Here is a 17532-nt window from a genome sequence, read left to right on the forward strand (position 1 = left end):
GTAATACTAAGTTGAGACGTTCCATTTAAGAACAAGCAGTTATAAACGGGCGGGGCTAATTTGCAATATCTCCTGTCTCTCTACAGTGTCCGTACGAACGAGTGCTACATTTTAATTTAGAGCGAGTGATCTACGCACGCCTTATTCGCAGTGATATACAAAAATTATACCTCACGATTCCCCTCGTTACTGGGATAGGAAACGCAGGGTGATAAGCACAGAAATGCACAGCACAAATGTATGAGAAAATGGTCATGCTTCCAATTTTGTAAATTTTAACAATTTTTGGATTAAGGATGTGTACAATTTAACATATCAAACAATACTTAAAGAATTTCTTATTCGATTCGACAAATCTCTGAAATTTAAGGTATTCGTTAAGCTTACTGAGTATATTTTGTGTTTGACTGATAGTAGCGCATCAGTTAATGGATTTTTCTACGATGATCAATATTTGGACAACCGAAAAGTCACGACATAAACGCTATGATAATTGTCAAACAGAACTTTTATCGGGAATGTAATGAATTTTATGATAAAGTTTCCGAAAATCATAATCTTTTTCGCAAAGTCTCTTCAGCATCTAATTTTTTTATATTTTTAGAGACCAAAGCAGGTACATTCAAGAATGTTTGCCTGATTGGTGCACTTGCAAACGTAGTGAGTGGGCATCTGTTAAAAAAAGGAGGAGATAATCAAATTGGCTTCGAAACAAAACGTTTGTCTTTCGTTTGGATGGATTGTTCGTCTTACCAAGGGATACTTTCTGGTCGGAGTTGAAAATCAGGACACCTTCACAGCTACGATTATAAATAAAAACACGTTGTATGTGGTTCGCACTTCCAGAGACCAAAATACTTAATTTTTTTTCTGTATTATAGTGACTTTCACATTTGGCTGGTTCGTAACTTTACTTCTATTTTTGGAAGAATGATGGGAGTGAGAATTGAACTCGTGACTTTTAGCGTGGGATGCATGGATGTTACCACTACGCCAGACCGCCTCCACTCTTAAATCTATTTATATGACGTATTTCTCAGGTGATCCATGCGATAAAAATAATCCGTAGGTGAGTCATCAAACATCTTGCGCGATGGTGCCGGAGACAATCCATGGATTTAAAGTTTTTATGATGTATGAAACGCAAGAGTTCCTTCTGCAGCTCAAATCTTCTGAGCGATGTGATTTTTACACCACATAATTCAACATGGATTTAGAAGAGCATTCCAATGTTGCAATGTTACGGTGTTTGGATATGCTTTTGCAAATCAGCAATTGCAAAAGGAGCGTTTAGTTTGATTTTTGAGTATTGTTTGTTCACTCCACCAGTGGTACAATCGAGCGATGATGGCAGAAGGATGATGATTATTCATTGGATGGTGTACGATAAAAGATGCCGAATGGGAATGAGATGAGAGCTGGGGGAGAGCAAATTGGTCCAATCAAAACGTGAGATTTACCGCAGCAGTCAATCAATCCAAATGCAGAATTCATTGCACAGTCCCGTATTCGTATTGAATGAGCAACATATTGCACATATTGCTTGTGCCAATTGACCAATCAGAACGCGGGACTTTCGTGTAGATAATGCTTGACATTTTTCAATTGTCCGATGTTCAGTTTCATAAAATATAGAATTTTCTTCGTTGTATTCAATTATTAGGGAATGCCTAAATTGATTGATGCAAATATCACGAAAATCCATCAGCAAATGACTGAGCAATGAGCGCATGAAATTGGACAATTTTCGCGATGCGGCAGATTTTTCGTTTTTCACTTTGTACTCCAATATGTTCCCGATAGACGTAATCCTACCTCAAATAGTTTTTGCTCATAAACAAAATACAAAAAAAAAATCAATTATGATCAGAGTTTGACATTTTCGAAACAAGAATATGAAAATGATTTTTTTACTTCATCTTTTCTCATTAACCAGAATCGATTCTTCAATTTCTTTCTTTTTTGCTGTCATTTCCTTTGAATTTGAAAGCAAACGCTTTTTCTTAAAAATTGAAACTTCATTATCATTTGAATGGGCTATATGTCAGTTTAAGTTTCACATGTGAGAGGACGATCATTGCTTCCAATTGAATGTTTCATTTGGTATCATTTCTCCAAACTGGATTTTCCCGGACTGCCTTTCCAAAAGATATAAGACACTTTCATTTTCATTTGTGTGAGGAATGAATCAAATGAACCAGAAACGAAACAAGACTGTTCAGAGGTGGAGTGATATTTTTTTATTGAGCGTGAAGATTATTGTTGCAGCAAATTGAAAGACGATAGGCTCATAAGTATCTGAGGATGTGTCAATTGAAGCGAAACTGTAAAGCCCTGATTATGATTCATCAATAAAATTGAATTTCTTATAAAAATCAGGACAAATGTTAGAATATGAAAAATAAATCAGGAAAGAAACCCGAAAGCATTTCAAAATCAGGACATGTCCTGCTAAATCAGGACAGATGGTAACCCTAGTCTTACCCGACTTGATTAGAATTTTCTTTCATCAATATTTCTGGAGTAAAAATGAGATAACTTCACCGCTGATTCGATAAACTGGAAGAGAAGTGATGGTAAAACACTCACGTAACGAAAAATGCCCCAAATAATTACTCGATAACAATAAGCACCATATTTCCTGCAGACGAAAATTTACAACGAGCTGCTCTTTGTAGAATAGTTTTTTGTTTTTATCTACAACTAGCTGACCCGGCAAACTTCGTCCCGCTAACAATTGCATTTCTGATTAATATAACTTCGAACACTTCCTGGAAATTCTTTCTCTGTTTGCGATCTCTGTTCAAATCTGTTGCTCCGTTCTTGAGTTTAATCGTGAGGAGCGGACACCAAATCATTTTTTTTATATAGATATACAAAACTTGCCAAAAAAATACCATTCCATTTTTTCAACTTTCCAAATGGTATTTTTTTTAGCATATAAACCTAACGCAGACTGAGACACTTCAATTCTGATACTGACTGTTCAAATCCGTTGTTCCGTTCTTGAGGTAAATCGTGAGGAGCGGACACCAAATCATTTTTATTTATATAGATTTTAACAGAAGGTCAGTAAGGTGTACACAGTAAGTGTCAAAGGTATTGATACGCTGTATTGCAAGTTTGTACAAATAAAAAATTTAATTTACCAATTATACATAGGTGTCCGTCTTTCCCGACATTCCTTTACACATATGTGATACAATCGCAAGGTTATCGTTGGACTACCGTTGGTTTAGTAATAATTTGAATATACATCTAAACAATTGTCAATGAATTGATTTTTGACAGATTGCTGAAAAATGCATATGCTTCTTTCATGCATTTTCAGTTCTTATCGAATGCATTTTAGTGTGAAAAATTTTGCACGTCCGTTCAACACGGTAGCAAAATAAACTATATCGGGCATTCTCGAGCATTCGAGAAGATGCAAGTGCAAACCCGTATCGTATCAGTTTTTCCGCGATCTGGCGAAGTGGTAACATCCGTACCTCTCACGCTAAAAGTTACGAATTCAATTCTCTATCCCGACATTCTTCCAAATATAAAAGTAAAATGACGAACCAACCAAAAAGTGTTAAAGTTACTATAATACACAAAAATGGAAATCCAGTGGATCGTTCGATTTTCCCATTTATTGTGCAGACTCCAAGCTTCCCTTACGGGAAATGGAACAACAGAATATTATGTTCTCTCGCACATGCGCTTCAATTACGATACGGTAGTCATCCAGCTAGCAACCAGTCGACGGTGGCAGCCAAGTATGGAAAGGTTCATTCGCTCACAAGGATGGAAAACAAGGGAGCATGATGTGATTTACGATTAATCGCAAACTGCACAGATCGCAATCTGTGCAAACTGCGACTAACTATTAATCCTCACCCATCATAACCAAATGATTTTCTCTCGGTAACTCTGAGTTGACCAAGCATTGCTAGACTGCAACTAGTTCGAATAATTGAGTTACTCTCCTTCCTCGTTTTGTTTTCAACTCCTAACAAGAATTTGCTCCATGGGAATGAGTGTCTCTATGACGTACGATTCTCGCTCTCTCGTCCGGGCGTTCAATTTTCCTTTCCGAGCGCGTTTACTTCGATGAAACTGGGTAAAATAAAAAATGCGCTACAGCAGATAGGACGACTTTAATGTTTCATGTTTCACAGAGGATTTCTCAGATGGTGTTTAAATTAATCAAGAGACTACAAACAATAATCTCCCTCAAATCACTAATTTTATGAGTTAATGTAAATGCGTTATTGGCCAAGGCTATTACGACATCGAACACGTGGTCTTGCGATATATGTTTTTCCGTCTGCCCAAATACAGACCACTTTTTTCGGGGCCGAGTAAACTGGTGTCTAGAAAAGACCTTGATTACCTTGAATTAATGAAAAAACATAAATTAGCGCAAATATGTCAACATGTGTTTTTTTGAGTAAGCACGTAAATATTTGCTCATATTTTTTTCGGATTGTGGCACTCTACATAATTTGTATGCCGATAGACTATCCACAGTTTGTGGGGGGATGCAATACTCATACAACTCAAATGGATAATGATTATCTGCTATCACAAAGCTGAGAAATTTTTTGACGTTTTGTTTTACTATTGATTCATTCAAAAAAAAAAAGCTTTATTTTTAAATGTTTTCTTATCCTGAGACTGGCTCACCATATTGCACTGCTTCTAAAACCGTAGGCTAACTTCAAGGATATTTTTTATTCATTTTCGGCGAATAATCAATAGAGTGCCATGTTATGAAACATCAGAATAATAGCAAAAACAATATTACGATCATAAGGTGTTGGACAGATTATTCCAGACGACATTGGAATATATTCCATCTGATCATCTTTAGAAAGGTTAATGACCTTCAAAGGATAAATTTATCTTGGGCACATTGAATTGATGTTCATGACTTCCAGTCGGACATTTATTCGCTCTGATAGTAATTGTGTGGTCCTCACAAAGCATATATTCCAATGCCGTCAGTTCATTGAAATTATTCGCATACCGTTTGATGATAAGGTAGGATGTTGATAATCATTTGCTGCGATACCTATTGTTCCAACAGTATTCATTCGACAAAATGAAGACTGAATACCTGAAATTAACCAGATTCAACCATGCAAATCTGCGGTCAAAGCAGTATGTACACTTGAGAGATGCAACAAGTTTGAAGGGATATAAAAAAACATTAATCGTTCGATAAATCTACTGCCACATATGTCGGAAGTCCACGATACATGAATATCATACGTCCATACTATTTCATTACATTTATTCGCAACGAAGAACGTAACCACACAAAATTGAATTAATCAAATATGTGATCCGTTTTATCTACAAAATAAAAAAGGGTCTGAAATTCAATCGAATTCGAAAGGTGTTTCGTGAAGTTACTAATTGAATTACTATTGGAAAAATTATTTGGAGAGAAATGTGAATGTTCAGAATTATTGGAACGATTTTGGGCGGGATGAGATTCGCCCAAATCTGCTGGTAATAAAATTAATCAATTGCATCCATTACCCGTCTGCTGTTTATCGGGCGGGAGACGACAGCAAAATAAAATCGACACGAGACTGAGTCAGCCACTCACTGCGGTCTGTGCAATAGAGAATTAAAAATCCCTCGATGAGTGTCGTAAGATTTCAGTTGATCGTCTCTTGTTACACTTTCCGATCAAGAACTCATCATCCGCTCTATGGAATGGGATTAATCGTTTGTGGCTTGCACTCACGATAAAACTTGAGTAGTAGAAGCAAGGATGGAAAACAAGGGAGCATGATGTGATTTACGATTAATCGCAAACTGCACAGATCGTAATCTGTGCAAACTGCGACTAACTATTAATCCTCACCCATCATAACCAAATGATTTTCTCTTGGTAACTCTGAGTTGACCAAAGCATTGCTAGACTGAAACTAGTTCGAATAATTGAGTTACTCTCCGTCCTCGTTTTGTTTACAACTCCTAACAAGAATATACTCCATGGGAATGAGTGTCTCTATGACGTACGCTTTACGATTCTCGCTCTCTCATCCGGGCGTTCAATTTTCCTTTCCGAGCGCGTTTACTTCGATGAAACTGGGTAAAATAAAAAAAATGCGCTACAGCAGATAGGACGACTTTAATGTTTCATGTTTCACGGAGGATTTCTCAGATGGTGTTTAAATTAATCAAGAGACTACAAACAATAATCCCTCTCAAATCACTAATTTTATGAGTTAATGTAAATGCGTTATTGGCCAAGGCTTTTACGACATCGAACACGTGGTCTTGCGAGATATATTTTTCCGCCTGCCCAAATACAGACCACTTTTTTCGGGGCCGAGTAAACTGGTGTCTAGAAAAGACCTTGATTACCTTGAATTAATAAAAAAACATAAATTAGCGCAAATATGTCAACATGTGTTTTTTTTTTGTTTAAGCACGTAAATATTTGCTCATAATTTTTTTGGATTGTGGCACTCTACATAATTTGTATGCAGATAGACTATCCACAGTTTGTGGGGGAATGGAATACTCATACAACTCAAATGGATAATGATTATCTGCTATCACAAAGCTGAATATTTTTTGACGTTTTGTTTTACTATTGATTCATTCAAAAAAAAAAAGCTTTATTTTTAAATGTTTTCTTATCCTGAGACTGGCTCACCATATTGCACTGCTACTAAAACCGTAGGCTAACTTCAAGGATATTTTTTATTCATTTTCGGCGAATAATCAATAGAGTGCCGTGTTATGAAACATCAGAATAATAGCAAAAACAATATTACGATCATAAGGTGTTGGACAGGTTATTCCAGACGACATTGGAATATATTCCATCTGATCATCTTTAGAAAGGTTAATGACCTTCAAAGGATAAATTTATCTTGGGCACATTGAATTGATGTTCATGACTTCCAGTCGGACGTTTATTCGCTCTGATAATAATTGTGTGGTCCTCACTAAGCATATATTCCAATGCCGTCAGTTCACTGAAATTATTCGCATACCGTTTGATGATAAGGTAAGATGTTGATAATCATTTGCTGCGATACCTATTGTTCCAACAGTATTCATTCGACAATATGAAGACTGAATACCTGAAATTAACCAGATTCTACCATGCAAATCTGCGGTCAAAGCAGTATGTACACTTGAGAGATGCAACAAGTTTGAAGGGATATAAAAAAACATTAGTCGTTCGACAAATCTACTGCCACATATGTCGGAAGTCCACGATACATGAATATCATACGTCCATACTATTTCATTACATTTATTCGCAACGAAGAACGTAACCACACAGAATTGAATTAATCAAATATGTGATCCGTTTTATCTACAAAATAAAAAAGGGTCTGAAATTCAATCGAATTCGAAAGGTGTTTCGTGAAGTCACTAATTGAATTACTGTTGGAAAAATTATTTGGAGAGAAATGTGAATGTTCAGAATTATTGGAATCTAAAAACGATTTTGGGCGGGATGAGATTCGCCCAAATCTGCTGGTAATAAAATTAATCAATTGCATCCATTACCCGTCTGCTGTTTATCGGGCGGGAGACGACAGCAAAATAAAATCGACACGAGACTGAGCCAGCCACTCACTGCGGACAGTGCAATAGAGAATTAAAAATCCCTCGATGAGTGTCGTAAGATTTCAGTTGATCGTCTCTTGTTACACTTTCCGATCAAGAACTCATCATCCGCTCTATGGAATGGGATTAATCGTTTGTGGCTTGCACTCACGATAAAACCTGAGTAGTAGAAGTAATGCTTCGAGAGTGCAAGCAGTTGGGATTCCGCTCTCATATTTCTTTTTTGAGATCTTGGTAGCTCACCGTTCCAAGTATTCTCTCTGTGTACATATGAAGAATAAAAGAGCCTCGCCTGCTGGGGGTGATTTAAAAACATCCGACTAGAGGGATATACTTATTCATTGATCGTTGAATGTGATTTTTTACCATCCCTGAGTAGAAGTAATGCTTCGAGAGTGCAAGCAGTGGGGATTCCGCTCTTGTATTGCTTTTTTTGAAATCTTGGTAGCTCACAGTTCCAAGTATTCTCTCTGTGTACATATGAAGAATAAAAGAGCCTCGCCTGCTGGGGGTGATTTAAAAACATCCGACTAGAGGGATATACTTATTCATTGATCGTTGAATGTGATTTTTTACCATCCCTGTTCGCTCATTTCTCCACACCTAATTATAAATCACTGTTGTATCTGCTTAGAATAATCATGGCGAAAAGAATGCAGCAAGCAATCGTGAGATTGCACGATGGATCATTTTACACTACCCGACCATCTTTATTTGGAACTGATAGCGAACATAACAAAACAAAGAATGGAAAACAACATTCCATGTATGAACATTCCTTTGGAAAGTTCGCACGAAACAAAATAACAAGTGAGTCAAAATAGACTGAATCTGCGTGTATGTATGCTTTTATTTTCCCTTATACTCTTTTCCTTGTCAGCATTCAAGTGCACATGAATCCCCCTCCCCGTTCACCAATAACTTGCGTTAATATGATCTTTTGCGTTGGCTTAGATCGTTTCATACTAGAAATAAAAAAATGTCATTGTAATAGCGCACAGGAAACAACTCGATTTCAACTATCTACCTATATTTTACTGCCGCAATCGAGGCTCAGTGATTGCTATTTGAGTGAAAAAAGAATGATTTTACAGAGACACTCGCTGGCGCAAGCTAAAATTTCCAATTTGATTCTATCACTATCTAACGTCATCCCGAAAGGCAAAAGAGAGAATGCAAAATTTTCTGAGAATAGATGAGCGGAATCGAGACAGTATTTTTCCGTTCTAATCGAGAGTGAACTTTGCGAAGAGGATAGGTGAATGTTTTCTGTCTCAAATAAAGAGGCATAAACGGAGAATACAAGGGTGAGTTTTAACTGTGAATGAGTGTTGTTGAACGAATTTAGATGCGATTTACTATTGGCGATCTAACGTACAAATCTACACCTAGGTGGCGCTGCGGTGAAAGTGATGATGGTTTTAAATTTTGCCATATGAGCTTATGGAAGGTTTGTAGTTCTTTCCATAAATTACAATGTTATAAAGGGTGTGTCACATCAAATTGCATCACGGAAAAAACGCTGTAGAAATTCGCCCAGTAGACCGATCCTTTTGAAAATTTTAGACAGTAAAATAAAAGACGGGTGGGTTATGTCGGGGACATAACCGGAGTGACGTAGGACTATACAAAGGGGACAGCTTTTTCTAAATATATATTTTAAATATATTGTTTTGTTTTCTTCTCCTACGTGGATACCTACCTATTTACCTGAAACATGGATTAGTTTACTGTTTACTCTTTATGAACATGTTAGGAGTTCTGAAAAGAACCTTTGGTGTTGTGTTTTTGCGTTTTTTCACAAACTTTCTCATTTTTTTCTCACTGTCTTATAGTTGATTTCTTGATTTTTTTCTGAAGGCTTTGTACTTATTAAATGTTCAACGACGGGCATCTTTTGGCGTATGCACATATCGTACAATCAAAATGATGGCTGTGATAGGGAATGCATAGGTGGTCATCAGCTCATTCACTATCATATATTTCACTATTGAGCACATTACCGTACCCTAAACTGTGGTTTCGGAGACGAATGTATTGTAAGATTTGTATCTCCGCAAACAAAGTAAATAAAAATGAAAAAGAACTGAGGTTTTGGAGACGAACTCTACGATCTGTCGAGAAATAAACGAGCTATAAGCGTTCTGAAAAACCAACAGTAAATACAGGGACTTATGACCTTCGGATTAAAGTCCTTTAAAATAAGAACAGAGCAGCAGGAAATACATAGCTCATCATGTTGCTCCTTAGTTATTTTTCTATACAATGCGGATGTAACGTCAGTCAATTATCAACATCAGTTATCAACCAAAGAAAGCAGTTCTTGCTACCGAGAAAATTCGTTAATGCCGCATTCGTTAATGCTGCATACAATTTGAAGCCACTTTTAATTCGGAAACCATGTATGGGTTTGTGAAAACTGAATGATCAATTTAAAAGACCCCAGCCACCAATAAGTTCAAAAACAATCATAAACAAAATAATTCAGTTAATATTATATGTCATATTATGTCACTTTCGAATGCATTGGTATTGTGAATAACTTTTAATAACTCTTCTTTGAATGGTTTAATAGCCCTGAAAAGCGCCTTGTTTTACGGTGGCTGGTTTTGCCACCAAAGCAGTCTGTATAAACAAACTTTTTCCTCCTTCTACCTTCTGCCGTTTTGCGATTGCGTTTGCCACTCGCTGAAACTAGTTGTTGCCACCGAACCGAATGTGGTATGTTCTCATTGTCGTGAACAGCTTTGCAAGCTAACTCGAGCACTCCGGCGGCCGAAACTCTATAACGCCGGCTAGGTGGACTGGTGCACTGGTACTAACGCGCTCGGCCTAGCTACCCTTGCGGGGAACTCCAGACCAGCACGGTTCGAGCGGGATTTTGTATTTCCCTTCACTCTTCCTCCTTTTTCATGTCCAGACATGGCTGCTTGTGTTGGTTTTTTGATGTGGTGTGGTGCGAAACGATGTGGTGTACGGTTTGAATGCGAATGATCGTTACGGAAGGAAGGAAGGTCTTGTATTATAGAGACTTTAAACTTTTGCAGTTCATTCGTCTCTAGCCTTGAGAAAGGCCCTATGAAAACTCTACTCTACTCTATTACTCTACTCCAGCGCTACCACCTCCGCCCTCTTGCCTTGAGAAAGGCACTCGATCCCTCGCCGTCCAGCTCGTCCAGCAACGATGTTGTCCAGTCGGTGTCCACACAAAGAATGTGATCGTTACGGCAGCGGAGCGGGGATTTTTAAGCTGACTGGCTGGCTCGAGAATTACGCATGTGTGAGACTGCGACCATTGCTTCGTTCATATTTTTTCTTTTTCCTTTCCAATCGTGCTTCATTGTATTTCGCTGCTGCTCTGATTGCCCGTTTTGGTCGGTACGATTTGAGGAGCACAAAATGGACCAATCAAAAATGGACACATAGTGCATTTGGACAATGCTTGATATTTCTCAATTATTCAATTATTTATCTCAAGAAAAATGAAATGTTATTCGTTATGATAGAGACGTAGATATATTTCCTATCAATTGATGCAAAAACCTTTGCGATCTTTTGAGGAGTGCTCGAGTTATAAGCGTTCCAAATCTTGCATTTTTTCCTACTTGTTCAGTGCCTAGATTTTCATTTCACCCCCTATATCTTCCGGTTAGACGTAGTCCTACGTCAAAAACTATTAAACAACTTTTGGCATTTTCTTTTTATTCATACTTCGAGCCCAAGCCCGTATGCTCGCACCTTCCTCTTTACCCCGTCCATAAGGTTCTGTACAACGTCAGGTTGTAGTTTTTTTTGAACAGAAATCCATTTTCTCTTGAAGTCCGCCTCCGATTTGACATCTTTTGGGTACTTCCGGAGGGCCTGCTTCATATTCGCCCAATATTTCTCTATTGGGCGAAGCTCCGGCGCGTTGGGCGGGTTCATTTCCTTTGGCACGAAGGTGACCCCGTTGGCTTCGTACCACTCCAACACGTCCTTTGAATAGTGGCACGAAGCGAGATCCGGCCAGAAGATGGCCGGGCCCTCGTGCTGCTTCAATAGTACCATGCACCATGTACTTTTTGGCAAACTTGGATAGTTTCTGCTTGCGAATCTCCTCCGGAACGCTGAATTTGTCCTCTGCGGAGAAGAACAACAGGCCCGGCAGCTGACGAAAGTCCGCTTTGACGTAGGTTTCGTCGTCCATTACCAGGCAATGCGGCTTCGTCAGCATTTCGGTGTACAGCTTCCGGGCTCGCGTCTTCCCCACCATGTTTTGCCTTTCGTCGCGGTTAGGAGCCTTCTTCTTCTTTCTTTGTTTTTAAGAGGCTTTAAACTTTGCAGTTCATACGCCCCAAATGGAGCCTTCTGAACCTTGTATGTACGCAGGCCCTCCCGCTGCTTGGTCCGCTGGACGAATGAACTTGACAAATTCAGCTTATTGGCGACATCCCGGACCGAACTTCTCGGATCACGTCTAAACTGCTTAACTACGCGCTTGTGATCTTTTTCACTGACGGAGCATCCATTTTTGCCGTTCTTCACTTTCCAGTCGATGGTTAGGTTCTCGAAATATCGTTTTAGTACTCTGCTGACCGTGGATTGGACGATTCTCAGCATCTTACCGATGTCCCGATGTGACAACTCCGGATTCTCGAAATGAGTGCACAGGATTAATTCACGACGCTCTTTTTCGTTCGACGACATTTTTCCAAATTTACGAAAAATCGACAGTGAAGCATGGCCAACGTGATCTATACACTCTTATCTGATTATAAGCGAAAGCTGAAGATATAATTCCTAAAAATTAAATTTCTACAGCGTTTTTTCCGTGATGCAATTTGATGTGACACACCCTTTAATCATAAAAGATTATTTGATTGCGATGAATTTGTAAGAAATTTAATTCTGCGCAATTTTATATATTACATGTTATTTATTTACCTCTTTCAGTAGTAAAAACTATAAAAATGTTGACAATGGTTGAATTAAAGAAGGAAATTCGAGAGCACAATCAAACACAAGTAGAAAAATGCACGATTCCTGCATGTGAGAACTACCTTGGAAAGCCCGGAAGTAAAATATACGTGATTTGTTTTTGAATTTTAGGTTACATTAGCATCATTTTCTTAGTTCAAAAACTAAATCCAGATGTCTCACCGATCGTTTACGTTTTGCATTAGATCGCCAATCGGTTCACAGGGACCAACGATAGTCAGATGGCTTGCTCGGTCTAGTCTCAACGTGTTGTTAATGGTAGAGAAAAAAACACCGTTTACTAACAGGAAAAAACATTAAATTATGTATACCGAAAAAGAAAATCCAATATCCAAAAAATCCTTGGAATGCACGATTCCCGGCCATCAACTACTTTCTGGATGCCACAAAGATGATGATGGAAGTTATCCCAATAGTTTTCCATTAATGAACAGTACTATTGAAATGTCGAATATGGATAGGCTGCAACCTCGCGAACAGCTAGATGATCCTAACCTAGAATAACTACTTGAATCTTTGGGTAGAACAGAAAATGAAATGTCTGGAATAGTAGAGAAATGTACAACCAGATCGAATAGAAACTACAAAAAGCACAAATTCTTTCCAAGAAGCCTTACTCCGTGCGCAACAGCAGCCATATTCATGAAACACGTGCAGAATTGTTCAGAAATTTGCTTGGAAAATTAACAATATTCTATGTAGAATTTGTTTGAAGATATTTTCAGATACGAAATAAATAATACCAGATCACTTCCTTTCTGAAAATGTCTTTATTGTATTTATTGCTTGTTCTCTGTTTCTGATCCGTGCATTTTAAATGTGTCTGGTTCGAAATCGGTCAGCCTGGGAAGCAACCAAATTCTCGCGGTGTTAGGCTGAGGGTATTGAGTATAATTTGTTCATGCAACAGTTTCCAGCGCGTGTATGTCAGTATATACGAACGGAACTAGAGTAAAAATTAAAAATTTATATATGATTTACATATCCTATGCATCGCATTCTAAAACACCTTCCAATGCTCATGTCGGCTACATTTGCTTTATTTTACTCCGAAGACGATGATTACTGAACGCAAATTGCATTTAACAGTTTCATTCACTATCATTTTACTAGCATCTCTTGCAATGAGATCCGTACGGTCCAAGCGAATCAAATTCGAAGAAGAGAACGAGTTGGCGGACTTCAGCACCATGCTTGTGGAATTGGTTACAAAAATGAATCCAGGGCATTGCTACGCTTTTATCACTGATCCCATATACGATGTAACATTGACAGGGACGTTATTCAGAGAAATCCGAAATAAACCGCGTTATATGCTGCGAATTTCCGAGGACGAGGATACGCTCATGCCAAGGCCACGAATAAATTGTATGCTTGAGGATATCCACAAGGCTGGCTGCGGCGCTTATATAATCCTTCTTGCAAACGGAATTCAAATGGAACGACTTCTGAGATACGGGGATAGGTAGTATTTTTTTCGTTATTAAAAAGTTTCAATACCTAAACCAACATGATTTTAGAACCCGAATAATCGGTACCAGGGCGAGGTTCCTAATTCTCCACGACTATCGTCTGCTCGTACCGGAGCTGCATTATCTCTGGAAAAGGATAGTTAACGTTGTCTTCATAAAACAGTTGACGATTGATGATAGCTATAGCCACAGAAGCAGAAATCAGCATTACGAGCTGAGCACTGTCCCATTTCCGCTTCCATTACGAGGAATTTTCGTTTCTAAACGTCTGGACTTTTGGCACGGAGGAAGATTCCGATACGGGAAGGAAATGTTCGCAGATAAAACGATCAATTTGGATGGGCAGATCATGAAAGTCGTAGTGCTGGAACATCCACCAGCAACTTTCAGAACCGCACCTAATGGATCTAGCAATCACATGAAGTTCTATGGGTTGGAAGTGGAGCTCCTGAAAGCAATTTCGTATGCGATGAAGTTCCAGATGAGTTTCTACGAAACGGAAGATGCCGCCAGTGAAATGTGGGGGACGGTTTTGGACAACGACACATTTACCGGACTTCTTGGTGAAATGGTGAGTTTGTTTTGAAAAAAACAGTTGTCCTTTGTTCAATTTTATTATTTCAGAACGACGGCCGTGCCGACTTTGCTCTTGCGGATCTTCATCATACCGAGTACCACCTGGGAATTATGGATCTCAGCATTCCATACAACACCGAATGTTTGACCTTTCTCACGCCGGAAGCATTGACCGACAATTCCTGGGAGACGCTCATATTACCATTTACCGGCGGGATGTGGGCTGGAGTTTTAATTTCGCTGTTCTCAATTGGTTCGGTGTTCTACGCTTTGTCACGAGCGCTTATGTACGTCCGACATGATGAACATTATCAACGAAACCTTGTGATGATCGCCAAGCATGGAAAGTACGACAAAAAATTCAAATATGAGCGATTTGATTATATGCTTCGCACTTTTCGTAAGCGCATACTTTGTAAACTCTTGCGTAAATCGCGAAAAGCTGCAGCAGCCGAAACAGATCTAAGAAAATTAAAGATGCTTAGAATGGTTCCCTTCAAAAGACGAGCCTATCCATGGAAAGATCCCCTGCCACCAAGAGATATATTCGATACTTTCTCCGGCTGTATCATCTATACATACAGTATGCTTCTAGTGGTTTCTTTACCACGGCTCCCGAAAGGTTGGCCATTACGCCTTCTAACAGGATGGTATTGGATCTATTGTATATTGTTGGTTGTAGCCTATCGCGCATCTTTGACTGCCATTCTGGCTAATCCAGTTGCGCGATTAACGATCGATGAGTTAAAAGATTTAGCAGATAGCCCCATCCGTTGCGGAGCGTGGGGTGAGCAAAATAAACTCTTCTTCCAAACTGCTCAGGATCGGGCTTCGATGACGATCGGAAAAAAGTTAGAGCACACACCAAACGCGGAAATGGCCGTGGAACGAGTGGTCAATGGATATTTCGCGTACTACGATAACGAGTACGCCCTGAAGCAACTCCGTGCGACCCGTAAGTCGACGAAGGCTCGCGAAACCTTGCATATCATGGAAGAATGTGTCATTCACATGCCTATCTCGATTGGAATGGAGAAAAATTCACCGCTGAAACCGAAAGTAGATCAATACGTACGGTCGATGGTTGAGGCGGGATTGACGAAGAAATGGTTGGCGGATGCAATCGAAGAGTTTCAATCGAATGTAGAATCACTACCCCAGGAAGCGACTATGAATCTGAAGAAACTTACGGCTGCCTTCATTGCATTGGCCATCGGCTATGGAGTGGGGTTAGTGGCCTTCGCTATGGAAAAACTCTACTGGCGATGTGTTGTTGAGAAGGATAAGGCGTACGACAAGTATATTTAGGGAACATACATCAATTATGGCACTTTCACCGAAGCATTATTTTCCATTCGCCAGATGTCCACACAATAAAGAAGCAGAAAACAGAGAACTAATCACATTTTTATTCACAGTGGTGTTTGATGGGTGCGAAAAATTTGCTGACCAGCAGTCGTGATTTCAAACCCAGAACTCTCTATCGACCGTCTTTTCCGAGGCTAGAAGCGAAAGAACATGAATGTGTGAAGCATCTATAATATGAAGGAAGAATAAGCTTCACCTTAGCTCATTGAAGATAATAATTTCGAATTCGCTGGAGCTTGTTCGAAAGCACATATCACGCTTTTTTGATGTCGAAGGGTGATAATTTTCCACAAATCTTCACATTGCTTATTCAATCATTCGACACAGTAAACCAGACATATCAAGGGGCATCCTTGTCAAGAAATTCGAAAAAAACCAAATTTATTTTTCTTTATATTTCTGAAGTCTAGACATTTAAGAGTATGCCCTTGATTTTTTGAAATTCCTTCTATTTACCGTGTTATAACTATTTTAGTGCTGCCATACAAATGAAACACAAATTTCTACATTACTCGAGAATTAATCAAGCAAATGAAATAAAGTTAGGCATATGCAGGTTTTAGGGTGCAATAAATGTTTTTACGGTGGTTAGACACTCCACCCCCCTCTTCAAGAGGGAGCTGCCATACCAATGAAACACAAATTTCTACATTACTCGAGAATTATACAAGCAAATAAAACCAAATTGTGTAGGTTGGAGGAGGTTTAAGGGTGCAATAAATGTTTATACGGTGGATAGACACTCCACCCCTCTCTCTAATAGCGAATTCGTTTTTGTTCAGTTTCAACCTCAGTACCAAACTAACTGCTGTCAAAACGTTTTTTTATTCACTCAGTTTCAACCTAGTGTCGCACTAGGTCCGCCCCGAAAGCTGTTAGTTTCGCATTCAGATGTTTCACGGGTTGGCACTCGGGTTCATTAATACAATTATACTGAACTGTCAAGTTCCGAGTATTGTTTTGGTAAATCTAAAAATGAAGACTATGAAAATGGAAAACCTACTTTTGCTTTTGTATTATTGGAATCGTAATCCAATTCGGATTCTGATTTTGAAGAGTTTATTCGCGTAGACGGCATTATGCTTCGTGTGCTTTCATTGGGAGGCAAAAATAATGATGGATATTCAGGTGGAATAAACATGCTTTCAAAATCAAAATTATGAATGATAATTTATTTTAACGTATCAAATATTTATTTTATGTGATGAAATAAGAGGTTTTTATCGATATCGCAGAAATATATTGAACGAAAACTGTGTCTAATGATGATTTTATATTATAATAGTAATTATTTGTGGAACAAACAGGAAATGCATCGACAAATGGTTAAGTGAGTGTCAGGAATACATGTGTTAGGTAATCAAACAATATAAAGTAAAAATTTTCATTCAAACTTTGATAATAAATTCGCTAAAATAAATATTTAAACAAAGCTCAATCTTTTTTTTCCCAAAATATATATTTTTATCAAGGCCCATATGGCGTTAGCCTCACGGGGCCGGGAGTTCAATACTTTGACAATTTTTCTTATTATCTATGTTAGTAA

At 38.6% G+C, this 17532-nt stretch overlaps 1 protein-coding gene across 1 annotated transcript; it reads left to right on the forward strand.

Annotated features, from left to right (window-relative positions):
- Positions 1 to 3694: 3694 nt before the first annotated feature.
- Positions 3695 to 16897, forward strand: LOC129776309 (uncharacterized). Its single transcript, XM_055781880.1, has 5 exons — positions 3695 to 3771; positions 8228 to 8403; positions 13684 to 14035; positions 14091 to 14613; positions 14667 to 16897. The coding sequence occupies exons 1-5, from the start codon at positions 3701 to 3703 to the stop codon at positions 15924 to 15926; spliced, it is 2382 nt and encodes a 793-aa protein (XP_055637855.1). The 5' UTR covers positions 3695 to 3700; the 3' UTR covers positions 15927 to 16897.
- Positions 16898 to 17532: the final 635 nt, after the last annotated feature.

This window comes from Toxorhynchites rutilus, chromosome 3, assembly GCF_029784135.1.
Source record: "Toxorhynchites rutilus septentrionalis strain SRP chromosome 3, ASM2978413v1, whole genome shotgun sequence".
NCBI classification, from domain to species: domain Eukaryota; kingdom Metazoa; phylum Arthropoda; class Insecta; order Diptera; family Culicidae; genus Toxorhynchites; species Toxorhynchites rutilus.

Bases quoted from the DNA above. Each gene is read 5' to 3' on its own strand.
- LOC129776309 (XM_055781880.1), top strand. From the start codon at position 3,701: ATGCGCTTCAATTACGATACGGTAGTCATCCAGCTAGCAACCAGTCGA. The intron at 3,772-8,227 runs GTTCATTCGCTC...GTATCTGCTTAG, and splicing joins TGGCAGCCAAGTATGGAAAG to AATAATCATGGCGAAAAGAA. The intron at 14,036-14,090 runs GTAGTATTTTTT...ACATGATTTTAG, and splicing joins CTTCTGAGATACGGGGATAG to AACCCGAATAATCGGTACCA.